This window comes from Nymphaea colorata, chromosome 14 (genome assembly GCF_008831285.2).
Source record: "Nymphaea colorata isolate Beijing-Zhang1983 chromosome 14, ASM883128v2, whole genome shotgun sequence".
Classification (NCBI taxonomy): domain Eukaryota; kingdom Viridiplantae; phylum Streptophyta; class Magnoliopsida; order Nymphaeales; family Nymphaeaceae; genus Nymphaea; species Nymphaea colorata.
In genome coordinates this window covers 7,275,499-7,290,311 of record NC_045151.1, presented here as the reverse complement: position 1 = coordinate 7,290,311, position 14,813 = coordinate 7,275,499, and the positions used below count along the sequence as shown (strand labels likewise).

Here is a 14,813-nt window from a genome sequence, read left to right as displayed (position 1 = left end):
GGCTGCTTCCCAATGATCCATACCAGGATCACTTAAGTATATGCATAACATTCTAACGATAAATGTAATATCCGGACGAGTACAAACTTGAGCATGAGGCTTCCCACAACAGACGAATAGGGAATCCTTTCCATTTCCTTAGATTCGATTTTACTTTTAGGGCATTGTTTGAGACTAAACTTGTCTCCTTTAGTAACTGAAGTATTTCTTGGTTTACAACTTTTCATGTCATATCGGTGAAGCACCTTATTAATGTAGGCCTTTTGTGATAATCCAAAGAATACCCCAAAACGATCTCGAAATATTTGGATCCCTAATACAAAACATGCACAACCAAGATCTTTCATGTCAAACTTTGTTGACAAGAAATTCTTAGTTTCATGCAATATGCCTACATTATTACTTGCTAGCAATATATCAATGACATATAAAACCAGAAAGATAAATTTGGCCTCACTGAACTTTTGGTATACACATTCATCAACCATATTAGTTTCGAAGCCAAATGAAACTATAACTTGATGAAACTTGTAATACCACTGACAGGAATCTTGCTTTAGTCCATAGATGAATTTCCTGATTTTGCAGACCATTTTCTTTGCATCACCTAAAACAAAGTTTTCTGGTTGCACCATATATATCGTTTCATCAATGTCTCCATTTAGAAACGCTGTTTTAACATCCATCTGATGCAACTCTAAGTCAAAATGAGCCACAAGTGCCATTATGGTCCTGAAAGAGTCTTTCGACGAAACTGGAGAGAAAGTCTCTGTATAATCAATGCCTTCCTTTTGAGTAAAACCCTTTGCAATAAGACGTGCCTTATACCTTTCGATGTTACCTAATGAATCCCTCTTGGTTTTAAATATCCATTTACAACCAATGAGTTTCACACCTTCAGGCAAAGGAACAACTTCTCATACGTCATTGTCCATCATGGACTTTATTTCCTCATTCATGGCATCTATCCACTTAAGAGATTTAGAACTCTTTATTGCTTGCTGGAGGTTGACAGGATCATCGTCCATTAAGCCCATATCAACATCATGTTCTTGGAGATAGACAAAATCATTTGAAATTATATTTCTCCTCTCTCTAGTGGATCTCCTCAGTGGCACCTCTACTTGATTTTCTTGAGGTTGTTGAGTTTGTTCTTCAGTATGGAGATCGACATCATTGCCTTCTTCTGAATATGTTGATGGAACAATGGCAGGAATGAATACCTGACTATTGCTTACAATATTTGTATGAGTGGACTCAGGTCCCTCTTCAAAGGCAATGCTCCTAACCTGATCACATCCCCCAAACTCAATATTCTAAAAGAAATGGGCATTTCCCTTTTCAAAGAAAGACTTACTGGATGGATTATAAAACTTATAACCCCTTAATATTTGTTCATTTTCCCTTTATACATTCAATGCAAACATTAAAGTCTGCAAAATCAAGGGACTCAAGAATTCCTTTTGACATAAGTCTTTATATTCTCTTTTCAGAGATATGTCCTAAGCGCCAATGCCATAACATAGCTGAATTCTCTTTTGCTAATTTTCTTTTAGTACAACTATAACATGCAAGGTTTCATTAGATGAAGCAACCGTATCAAGCAAATAAAGGTTATCGCTACAAGACAAAGAACCAGTGGAATTCAAATTTGAATGCAGAAACTACTTAAATTTATTTCCTCCAAATGAACAATAATAACCAAATTTGTCCAGTGAGGAAATAGAAACCAAATTTCGTCTAAAAGACGGTACCACATAAGTTTCTGTCAAATTCAAATAACAACCAGTCTTTAACAATAACCGAAAATCTGCTATGGCTTCAACCTTCGCCTTCTTGCCATCGCCCACATAGATGAATCTTTCAGCATCAATTGGCGTTTGACAATTTAGGCAGCCTTGCATAGAGACACTTATGTGAGTAGTAGTACCTGAATCTACCCACCAAGTGTTTCTGGGTACTGAAGTTAAATTAACCTCAGAACAAACCAAAGTGAGAAGTGTACCCTTCATTTCACGCCATGCGTGATACTCAGTACAATCCTCCTTCATATGACCTTCACCTTGCAAAAGAAGCAGTCTGATAGGCATTCCTTATGCTTCTTTTGTTTCTTAACGGATGATTGGTCAACTGCAACTTCCTTAACAGTCTTTCTTTTCTTACTTATAAAAAACCGAATCATTTAATTCAGGAATAGTACTCAAAATTTGCAAATATCATATAAGCAGAACTCACTTTACAAAGAACAAACCAAAGCATGTCAATACATGTACAAAGATGAAACAACAAATATAAATGAATTTAAACACAATGGCCCAAAACCCATCACAAGGTACCGGTGCAACGTTAATATCCAATCTTTGGATTGAAATACTAACTGCAAGTGGTATTCTTGGTCAACAATGAATATAGATAATTAACCCTGTCAAACAACGAGCTTATCTTTGGATTGACTCGCTATTCACATGAAAACCTGAAAAATTATCACATATTCATTGCCCTGTATACTTAAACCTGACCAAACAACAATCCTCCTTTGGGTTGATCATTGCCCGCATGGATCAAGTATACTATCATCTAATGTTCAAAACAGGTAAATTCGTACAACAGAGGTCACTTTGGTGACGTAAAATACAAACTTACTCATTTCAAACAACAGACATGGCCAAAGATCAAATTCATAATCCAAATATTCATCTAAAGTACACCCACAAATTTAAAACATGCAAAACATGATACATGAATTAAAATTTACATATAAAATTTGCCATTCATTGAATCCAAAACCTGATGCATAAACCAAATTACATACAAATTTGCCATATATTAAATCCAAAACCAAATGATTCAATGATATGGGCCCAAAAGAGTCCAAAATTTTATAAACCGATACCATAATTGTGCTTAAGTGGGTCAAGAACTACTGAATCGGCCTTAAAACGGCCCGTATCGGTCTTAAACCACAACTAAAACACCCACATAGCCCTAAACAGGACTGAACCGGTCCAAAAATTGGACGAACCGTTCAAAATTAGACCGTATCGATTCAAACAACCCACTGAACCGGTTAATAAATGGCTAAAACCGGTTCCAGAACTGAATGAACCGGTCTGAAAAGCCCTGGATCGGTCTGAAAACTAACTGAATCGGTCTGAAAGTCCACTGAACCAGTCTGAAAACAACTGAACCGTTCTGAAAAGGGTCTGAATCGGTTCTAAAACTAAATGAATCGGTCCTAAATTGGTCCGAATCGGGTTTAAAAGGTCAGAACCGGTCTCAAAAACAACTGAACCGGTCCAGAAAAGATTTGAATCAGTCCCCAAAAGGTCCGAAACGGTCTGAATCGGACCGAATCGGTTCTGAATCAGATTGAATCGGTCTGAAACCGAATGAACCGCTTCGAGTCTTTTCCAAAACCGGTTTAAAAAAATGAACCGATTTACATAACTTAAACCACATGGATACGGGGCGGGTCCGACAGGACCCGACCCGGTCCGAAGAAACTTAATGCGGGCGCAGGCGGGCGGCAAACAATTTTTTTTTTTTTTTTTTAACAATCCGGGTCGGGTTGTCCTGACCCGACCCGGGTCCGACCCGCTCGACCGCCCGAGCGTCGCAGGCGTCGCCTCCACCTCTCGCCTGCCGAATGGTAGGCGGGCGGTGAAGCTCCATCGGCGGGCCACCCAACACTGTGGGTGGCCGCCTGCGGGTGCAGCCAGCGTCGCCGGATGTCGACCGCCACGATGGCGGGCCGACGCCCGCCGAAAACCGGCCAATTCTAGTCGGTTTCCCCTCTTCTTCATTCTGCCCTATTACCAGAAGTAGAGCGGCTGAAAACGACAGCCAGATAACCGCCGGCAGGCCACCCAATAGCGTGGGTGGTTGCCGGCGGGTCGCGCCAGGACGCGGACGTCCGGCCGTCGCCTAAGGGCCGGCCGACGCCTGCCTGACAGCCGGAAATCGATGCCCTAGCCTGAATCCCCTTCTGCCCGTTCCTGTTTCTTCCCCTTTCTGAGCTGTGATGGACGCAAGGGAGCCACCGGCGGGTCGTGCGAAGACGGTCGGCAGTCGACCGTCGCCTTTGCCATATTCCCCTTGTGTCTCAGGCGACTGCAGCGAAGCTCGACGGCTTCTGTTGCTCGCCCACGCAAATTTTTTTTTTTTTTTTAACTCGCAGCCAAGAACAGGGAAGAACCCAATGAGAAGACGCACAAAAATCATCCAAAAGATCAACAATTCAACAATGAGCATAGGCTCTGATACCAATTGTTGGGATTTCTCCCCTTATGCATACACAAAACCAAACGTATATGCCATAAACAAAATAGGATCATGCACATGCTAAATCATTGAAATAAACATAACCTTAAATTTAAAGCGGAAGCGTACCTGAATCCATCTGAAGAACTGGACGGTAGATCGTAGTAGGATCTTCCAGGGTCTTTGCAGCGCGCTTGAGGTCTCTCTCAGATGGGGAAGAGGAAAACCCTAGAAACCAATGTTTCAGGCAACCATTGCACGACCCGAGGGACCACTACCATTTTATAATGAGGACAATTACGAATTCTGCCCATCAAAGAGTCTGTAATTACGTACTGGTATCTATACATTTCAAAATTACCCCATACCATCTAAAATGACGTAATATCCCAAAATGCAATCACTTAAGCGGATATTTATTTTAAGACAGCCATAATGTCTGAAATTCCTCATCGACATATGTCAGCCCACCAAATGATCTTACACTTCCCTCTTAACTAGAATAAAAATATGGACCATCTTAACCAGTCAAAAAATAACATATATTTCTTCTCTTTTCCAACTCTAACTAGAAGGCTATCGATCATCCCAATTGTTCCCATCCATCTTTTTCAGTGGCTCTAGAGGCATGGCGATTCATGGGTCTGTTGGGTGTTGCTGATTCCTCATCTTCCCAACCATCATCCCAATCTCGATCCCAACCATCAGCTGGACTAGATTCCAGCTTCCATGAGGTGGTAGTGCCTGGAATGTCTGATTATGGCAAACCCATCTCAAGCTCCTGGTATCTAACACCACCATGGCGCTGCCTTTGTCTTCTAAGTTTACAACAGAGATAGGTTCCACCAACTGTCAGCACAGCAAAAGCCAAGAAATATGCACCATACGTAGGTGTCACAAGAGATGCATTTAAGGGCAAGTCCTGGAATATGTTATTCAATGATTGTTTCCTCTGAAGTACACATTCTCCATTTCCAGCATTCAAAATTGCTTTTGATACTTTGGAACCAACACCTGGAAAGATAACCTGAAAGAATGAAAATGATACGATAAGAATTTGCCTTCAAATCTCAAATTTGAAACACTCATTAAATGCAGTTCTCCCTCTGAGCTATTCTAACTAAAGGGCCTTCAGCACTTGGATCCTATAGTACGACATGATAGACATACAGGTCCACCTGGATAACCATGCAGGTCTGCTCTATCCTAAAGGAGCATAAGAGATGCAGAAAATGTACCATGCATAAATAAATTCCAATTTAAAGTTATTGCTACACTACAAATATAGAAAATTAAGAAAGACGAGAAGCTAAACATGGTATAGAAATGAAGAAGAGTACCCTAGGAAATGGCATGCTAGTTATCCCTAATTCCTATGGGTACTGCCAATACTCATATGTAGATCCTTTTTATCATCCACTCATACCATCAAATAAGGAATAAAGCCTACAAAGCATCATAAGAATGTACAAACACACTGACGCCACATATAGATATAGAAGAGAGAAGGTTTGCATCTATGGCAATGTTCCGCTAATGTTTGAGCAAAGGACAATTTGGTGGCTGCATCCTACATCTCTCTCTCTCCTTCTCTCTCACAACACAAACACACACACACATATGCCTTCTACCCAATTCTTAACCCAAACGGTAGATCCAAATTATAGATGTCACTGTAGAAATAATATTCCGTTCAGAAATAGGTGAAACATTGTGAAAGAAAAGGGAAGAATAAGTTTAAGGTATGATACTTTTCAAGGGAAAGGGAGAAAGTTTGAGGTATGGTTCTTTTCAAGGAAAAAAGTGACAGTATGACAGAAAGCTACAGCTTTTAAAGGTAACAATGCAGTTAACTTAGGCAAGGGCAACTTATTGTTGACAAAGCAAATACTAATATTCTAATCAAACAACCATCCAAGTTGTGATGGAAGAGAAAATAGAAGAGACCTTCAGTTTCCCATGTTGCTTAAGTTGCTTCACTTGCTGAAAAGAAGAGCCTGCAATGGTGATATTGGCATGTAGATCATCCTCCCCATCATTGTGAACCACAAGAAATGAATGATTGGGTTCTACAGAATAGAAAATTCAAATTACTTCATACTCTTAAAACTGGAAAAGCAGTTACAGATCTCTAAGCCAAAATTATGACAGGAGTACGAGAGTAGTTTAGAATAACATGAAGGTGCAAGGGCCATACACTTGATTTGTAAAGCAAATGTATTATTTTGTAATCGTTCAAAAGTACATAATCATTTTGCTTAGTCATGTTCTATAATATATCAAGTTAAAAAAACATAAAAAAAACAAAACTAGTGTGAAAGAAGAAAGAAACATAACATTTTAGGCCGAAGTAGTCCCCTAAGCACAGACATCACAGGAAAAATATCACTTGAAGTGAAGTAAAACTATGGTCTATTACCAGCTAAGAATTACAAACACGGAGCTCATGCCATCCAAAAGGGCCTCCAAGTTAAAGGATGTCAAGAGTTCATCTGGCATGTCTCACATGGCATAGCCTAGTATGAAAACTTCCCAACCCTGCCCTCCAAAGCACTGATTGTCATCTATAAGTCATGTCTAGAAACCATTGAAATCCAAACACATTGTATCATCATTGTTTGTTGTTTGACAAGACACAGGTTGCAACTTTCAATCACCATTGTTGGGTTTTCTCAACAAGGTTTTTCTTGGGTACGAATTAGAAAGTTTGATTGTCTAATGAATTCAAAAAATTTAAAAATATCAGGCAAATCATAGAAAAAATATAAAAAATTGAGTTTCTACTAATTTTCCTATGAAACCATTGAAAAAATTCAAAAAGATATAATGCTAAAATGATCCCCCAAAATATTAAAATATATCTCAAAATATTTTCTTTTTTTTGGGAAAAATGAAAATATTGCAATAAGAAAGTGACAAAAACATATAAATTTTCGTTCTAGCAATATTTTCACGAAATCAATATTTTTTTCCACTTTGTCCTTATTTTCAGTTGCTAAAATGATATTCTTAAAAAATGGAGATATTTGTGACAACTGTTTTGATTAATCATAAAAATGGTAGCAAAGAAAAAAACATCCCCCAAGACCATAACTGATCATGGTTCTTGTAATGTTCCATCCTCAAATGCTCAACATGCTTCCATGTATTTCGGGTGGATGAATATAGTGGTTTAAGGGCAAAACACTTGTATGAAGACCTGATATCATCCCATTCCAACTTGAAGGTTTCATGTGTTACATGGAGTTATAGCCATAAATATCATGATATTTTTGAGATTATCATGACATTAACAAAAGAAATGAAAAAAGAAAAGAGGGGGAAAATATGCAATATTTGGAAAAACATTAAAAATCAGTCTATAGCAATTTTATTTTTATCACCTGTGAGTACCCATCTTTCAGAATTAGCAATAGAGGGAAACCTTTCTTGTCCATCAAGTGCATTAACTGAACTACGATCCTCTTGAATATTGGCCATTCCAAGAAGTATTTGCAGATGGAGACAATCCTAAGCTTTTCCGCTTACGATATGGTTCCTTCCAATTAGTCTTAGTACCACTATCACGAGTTGTCCATGAAAATGCACGGCGAGCTTTTTTCTGCAAGTTGCTGAGGCTGTGACTAAAATTTGATTTTGCAGGCATGCCCGTTTGTGTTTTCTGCTTTGTTCTGGGAACCACCATAGGGGCACGTTGTTCGCTAACAGGAGGATTCATGTTAACGGCAATGGCTTTAGCCGCATATGCAAGAATCAGATTGTTGTCCCTAAGTGAAGGAAACTCTATCATGATCTGCAGATGAAAAAGTCACAGACAGCATAGCTTGTTAGAAGAAAAGATAGTCAATCATGGTACTATTTTGTGAAATACCACATTACCTGAGAAGCAGAATCTAACTGTTTACACATATATAGGACTTCTAAGATCAACAGAGGCTGCTCATGTAACGCAGAACAACGTTGCTGCCAAGGCAAAGGCAAAGCAGCAAGAACATGTAGACCCAGGGCCCAAGCATTAAGCTGGGAGATTTCAGCGTCTGACATATTTCCATCACGCCTCTTCAAGAAAAAAGTGCACCTTTAAAAATGGACAACAGTGGGCTTAAGAAAATATCAAGAAACAGCCAAATAAGTTCTTTCAGCTCCCACATCTGTCAATGGAAGAAATTATAGACAAAGACATGGAGATATACAAGAAGTTGCTTTGACCGCAAGTTAGGAAGTTGTTGCATGGCACCCATAGCAACTGGCAGAGCATCATTAGCTTCATGGAATGATGAAAGGAATCTTGTAGCCTCTACCGGACCGCCACCACTGACAGGATCAGCAGTAAGCAGCTCAACAAGTTGCCTGCCCCGCAACTCTCTCCGCAAATCTATAGATAAATTGGCACTTTCAACTACTTCTAAGGCTGCAGAAACAGCACCCTTGCCAGCCAATCTCAAAGCAAGACCTTCAGGATCTTCCTTGCAATCAGCTTCAACCTGAATGAACCTCATTCAGACAGGAGATTAAGGGGAAAACACCATTAGCCAAAATCCTTTAAACATTTATTTCTGTTATAGATATCAGAGTCTTTCAGGAGTTACCATATAAAATACAATGAGCGACTCACCTCCTGCCAGCTGTTATATCTGTCATCTGCACACAGTATGTGACTATATCTCTGCAAAGCTTGTCGTGCTAGGATGGCCTGATGATATAGAAATAGCTATCACCATCTCAACGCACATTTTCAGGTTTCACAAGTACGAAAAAATTGGCATAAAAAGGCTATGCTAACTAAAAGCTTCATCATATTTTGACAACATTGCTCAAAGGTCCTCATTTCTTCAGAAAAGTCTAGTATGGAAATTGATCATGGCCGCATTAGCTTCATCTTTACAAAATTGTAGATTGTTCAAATTCCCTTTTTAATACATGAAGACAATGATTGATGTGTATGTGCAGTATCAGTCCACATTCAAAGCTGTAAAAAAGTCACAAACTACATGCTTGCATGCTAGAATCAGGCATTGGGAATCAGATATAGAATAGAACCACCTAAAAGGTTCAACTACCAAGCGAGGAGCTCAATCACCAACTCATTGAATCTAGACATAATTGCTGCTTGAATCCTGTAGGAATGAAGTCAATTATGGTAATTCTCATTTTTCATTAAAATGTTACGTAAAATAATAAGCCAGAAGTACTCCAGTCATTTTCTCGGATCTAATTGAAAATAAAAGGATCCAGCAGATAGAAATTGACAAACCAATTTCAGAAGGAACTTTTAACAGGAAGAGGTTTTATCCTTGTCCTTCATTAGTATAAGCAAATAAATTAATAATAGACCCTCTGAATAAGTTTCTTAGTTGGTGCTAACTCTGCAAGGTCCGATTTTGGTAAATGTCGAAAAAAGTCCTTATAGGCACTTAAGATACACTGAATATTTATGGATCCAGTGTTATCAATGTTCCTCTATTTAAGGGAATCTCTTAAATCATCTTATAACCTACTGACACAAAAGGGATATTCAGCCTCATTAGGATAACCTGGATGACCTCTTGAGCAACGTCATTGTGTTGTTCCCCTTACTCTTGATGAGAATAGACACACATGCACACACACGCATATGCACGTCATGGGTTTTGACCTTACTAACACACCGACAGAGTCATTTTCAGAAAAGCTGAAGAAATCAGTTCTTGAAAGATCTGCAGTATTACAAGAGCAGAAAATGAAGAAAAAAATGAAGCTTGAAAAAACAAATCTTTGTTTTGGAATTATCATTACTTTTACATGATACACAAAGGAAGTGAATGCTTAGAGAATCAATAGTTTTCCAAAAGGAAGAAAAGGCTATCAGAAACCCGTAAGAATACGGTGGCTTCTCAATCTTCTAGCTTCTCACAGAGAGAGACAGACAGAAAGAACAAAGAAATGATGGAGTTTAGGGGAATGTATTATGTAAGGTCCTCTCCTAGGGGAAGAAGCATCCAACCTATGAAATGAAGGAAAATAAAGTGTCAATGCCCTAACTTGATGGCCTGACCAGCCTCATATAGGTGGATGGACAAATCAGGCAGCCGTTTCTTTGTGGCGTAGACATAATCAAGATACTCACACAGACCAGAAACAAAGAGACTTAAAATGGTTTTCCCACACAAATAACTCGAAAGATGAAAGACAAGATAAACAATCAATGATTTTGCACCTCACTCCTAAGAGGATCACCCTGCGGCAGATGGCAAATGCACATGGTGAGAACATCCATCGCAGCATTAAGCTCCCATCTATGAAGATATCTGCAATTGATATTTCAGAAATCAAGAAAAGTCCATTATGAATCCAGAAGGCCGAAACACTTATTCTCATGCATGCAAACGTTAATGCAAGATACCAAAAATGAAAATGGAGATACCCCATTTATGTTACTTCTTTATGAAGGTTATACATGGAACATGACTTGGAACTGAATTTAAGTATCTTATGTCACAATTACATAATTAGATATGATTACTGGAACTTATTTGTTCCATCATTGGTTATAGTCCTCAGCAAGTTAATCAAGGATTTGAAGACGAAGAGCTACAAGATTTTAGTTATGTGTGATAATTTCAAATAACAAAAAGCTTCCAATTTTTTTAATGTCAAATAAACCATATGAAATAAAAAGTAAAAGAACTGGGCATACCATTAACAAAAGAGACAGTGCTGCTTACATGGACCTTCATGCTGGCACCTGAAGAGCCATTGATATTTATAATTAAATTATCAATAGTTTTCCTATTGAAGTAGTCAAAGAGTTCTCAACATGGCCTTGTCCTATGTCCTTTCCAAGCCACTGGAAATGAATCCCCCTTCTCTGCAAAACAACATGCTTCGCAATCTTCAAGCACTCCTAAGGACTGTCCACTAGTCCTGTCTGAATGTGGCTAATACATCTCACATGTAAACCAATATTTCAAGCCATTATCACAAAGGAAAATTGTTAAAAATAACATGTAAAAAAAATCTGGTAACTACGAAATGTCAAAAACGCAAAAAAACAAAAAAAAACACAAAAAAATGCAAAGAAAACGTGAAAATGTTTTTTTTGTGTGTTTTTCATTTTGACATTAAAAAAAATGTTCTTTTGCCCATTTAAAAACATTGAATGCCATGAATATCAACACTTCTTCAAAGACTATAATAGAATATCTTTTCAGTTTTAACACCTGTATCAGCATCAATCACTGCACATACACAAATAGCAACAAGTCCAAATGCCTGGATTATGGTTTAGAACAAAAATTATGAGACTTGAAGCAAAGCTGGTAAAGTACAGAAGGTAATGCATACGATTATGTGACTTTAAGTGGTACCAACAACGAAACTACAGGGCTGAGTGGTGAATTACGGTTATGCAGTGATGGTGAACCAAATCCTAAGTCAAGCAGAGAATCTACACGACTTAAAACTATTAGCAAATATCCATTCTTAAAAATCAGTTCATTAGTCCAATGTGATCAGGTGCACCAGGACTTCATCTATGGTAGAAAAAAGTGAAGCATAAAAAGTTATTCATGGAGAAGAGAAATGTAACACAGGGGTGGCTGCTGCATACTTGAGAGCAAGTCTGGCGGCCAGTTGCTTATCTTTCAATCTCAAACAATATTGCCAACTATTGCTCCATACGCTATGTATACCATAACCATGTGGCAAGTCAGTGGCTAAATGATTTTCTTCACCTCTTTCAACTAGCAACTGTAGCAACCGATCAGAAACCCCACCACGTAAACAACGATCAGATAAAGGAAGAGCATCCATATATTTTCCTTCACCTATTAATCTGTAAACAAATATATGTGGAAAATCATTAAAATGACAGTGGATTCTGAGGCCACGTACTGAACAGTATATGATGGACACTGACACTAGAATGGTTCTTATTCAACTCATTAACAGAAAGTGTACTTTCACCAGCATCATCTGAGTAGCAGAATGTCTTTAGAGTTCAGACACTTAATCTGGTCCAGTATTAACTTCCATCCTCTAAAACAAACATCCTATAATTCTAATCAGACAAAGGATGACGTGGGGGAAAACTTTGGAAGCAAAAGCAAGCTTTCCCATCTAATTGAAGGAACCAAACGTGAACCAATCAAGATGTCAATGTTACTAAATTATTGCTAAAACTGAGGAACATATTTTTTCTAAAAAGTAACAGTAACAGCATAAGACATAACATAAGGCATTTCACTGAGATACACTAACGAGAATTACTTCATATGTTAGTACATCAACATATAAACAAATGGTAGAGAGCATTGTCACCACTACTATAATGACCTAGTTGGTACTTGGTAGATCCAACCTGGCCCCTAGTAATTTTGTTTCCACCCTGAACAAGGCTAGGAACCAAGAAAACCAATCACTTAACAAGCATCTTTATAAGTCTCCAAAGATTCTTAACACTTTAGAGTTGTTACAATCCACCACCCCCCTTTTTCTTGAAGCACACGTGTCTGCTTGTGTGGGACTCTAGGTCTGAGTATTGAACCAGCTCTGATACCACTATAAGAAACCGGCTAGCAGTTCTCAATCCACCCTCTAACAATTTTGGTTTCAGCCCGAATAAGGCTAGGAACCAGGACAACCAATCACATAACAACCTCCTTTGTAAGTCCCTCAAGATTCTTTACAATCCGAGATATGAGTAAACAAAAACTAACAAAGCAATCTCAAAATTTAGAGATATGTAACAAGATCACAACAACCTGTATTTCTTAAAACAAAAACTATATCATCAAGAATCCAGCAGTAATAAGAATGCATTAAATGTGTTTGAAAGAGATTAGTTATGCTTGTTTTGTTTTGGGATCTATGAAGTGATCAGGTTATAACAGAGACTTTGTGATTTTATTAGGGTAGCCACATATACATGAGGGTATTCTATATTCTAATTTGAATGAAACAACAGTTGGGACATGAGAATGCCTGATATTCGAAAATTGTTTAATCAAGAGGTATCGAGATATACCATATATCCAAGAAGCACCAAAATGTATCCAAATATAAAAAGAAATTTTTGGTGGCCAGGGATAAAAAAAAAGATTGCTGAATTCATCTTACGATGTTTCATGTGCCTTAAGGGGTGTGGATTGTAACACTCAAAAATTTAATATTGTAACAACTTAGTCTCTTATCCAATATTGTAAAGAATCTTTAGAGACCTATAAAGGGGGTTATTAAGTGACTTTGTCTTGATTCTACCTTTTTTGAGGTGGAACCGAAACTGTTAGAGGGCATGTTGGAATCATCCAGCCAAGTGGTTATAGTGGTATCAAAGTCGGTTCAGCATTCAACCTAAGGTCGCATGCACACGAAGATGCGTGCCGTAAAGGGGGGAGGGTGGAGATTGTAACTCCCCAAAAGTTTAATTATAAAGAATTGTTTGAGACTTATAAAGGGAATTGTTAAATGATTAGTTGTCCTGGTTCTTGGCCTTTTTTCGGCCTGCTTGGGGGTGGGTTAGGATCCACTGGCCAGGTTGTTACAGATACAATTCTCGGGTCCCTAACAACGAGGTTTTCTTTTAAGGTGTGCATTGGGAAGTTCGTTTTTCTTAGGAATTCAAACAATTAAAAATATAAAAAAATAACATATTTTAGTTTTTTTTACTCATTTTCTTACAAAAAGATTGATCAATATTCAAATAATTATTAAATATTAAATAAACATGACAAACACTCTTTCTGAAAAAAGGGAAATAAAAAAAATGATACTTCTATTTTTTCATTTTTCTTCAAATATCATAAATTTTTTCCTGTTTTTCTTTTTTACCTTCTTTCTGTCATGCTTTTGCTATTTTTTTTTGGGTTGGGGTGGGGGGAGGGTGAAGAACCATTGGATTTATGACAATGGTAAAGAAAAATATCTCCACGAAGGAGCAATAAATTGAATTAGGAAACAGATATAGTAATTTATTAGTCAAAGGGTTGAAAAATGAATGCGTAAAATAGGGGGGGTTGAGACCCTGACATGCACACAGGAAGGAAGAGGTCCAGCAGTTGAGTTAGTCGTAAAGCAAGAAAACTAGCATTTGAAGCTAGACAACAGCTAGCTTCATCATTTTATAAAGGTATATGTGGGCATTCTTCTCTGCAAAATATAAGATTATTTAAAAAAAAAAATCACATATGGGACATATGTCTTGTTGAGGAAGATGAACATTCATCACCTAATCCTAAGAACTAAGCTTATAGATAACTAAACAACATGCATAATTTTGAGCTTCTTCCTAAGAGTTTTGTGTTGAATTCAATTTTATAGATAGTTTATGTGATAAATTCAGTGTCTTTTTTTTTATGTTGTACACATAGCACACACACAAACCCATATCAAACAAGTAACCTTCATGTGGCTACCCATCTGAAAGTTTTGATGAGTTTTTCTGTCTCCATAAAAGGAAAAAATCAAAGAGAAAATGGTATAAACTTGAACGATTTTTTCCCTTTTCTTTAAGCATATATGAGAAACTGTACCTACCAAGCATGTAGACTCTAGTTTTAGCTTACCCTCTATCATAT

At 37.8% G+C, this 14,813-nt stretch overlaps 1 protein-coding gene across 1 annotated transcript; it reads right to left on the bottom strand.

Moving 5' to 3' along the window:
* Positions 1–8,190: 8,190 nt before the first annotated feature.
* Positions 8,191–12,069, bottom strand: LOC116267677 (uncharacterized). Its single transcript, XM_050075194.1, has 5 exons — positions 11,849–12,069; positions 10,457–10,547; positions 8,876–8,953; positions 8,454–8,744; positions 8,191–8,338 (listed from the first exon to the last, which is right to left on the bottom strand). The coding sequence occupies exons 1-5, from the start codon at positions 12,049–12,051 to the stop codon at positions 8,312–8,314; spliced, it is 690 nt and encodes a 229-aa protein (XP_049931151.1). The 5' UTR covers positions 12,052–12,069; the 3' UTR covers positions 8,191–8,311.
* Positions 12,070–14,813: the final 2,744 nt, after the last annotated feature.

What these genes read in the sequence shown, in the direction of transcription:
- LOC116267677 (XM_050075194.1), bottom strand. Translation starts at nt 12,051, where the DNA reads ATGGATGCTCTTCCTTTATCTGATCGTTGTTTACGTGGTGGGGTTTCT. An exon ending in GCCGCCAGACTTGCTCTCAA is followed by an intron (nt 10,548 to 11,848) that starts GTATGCAGCAGC and finishes TATCAATTGCAG; the next exon opens with ATATCTTCATAGATGGGAGC. An exon ending in GATATAACAGCTGGCAGGAG is followed by an intron (nt 8,745 to 8,875) that starts GTGAGTCGCTCA and finishes AGGTTCATTCAG; the next exon opens with GTTGAAGCTGATTGCAAGGA.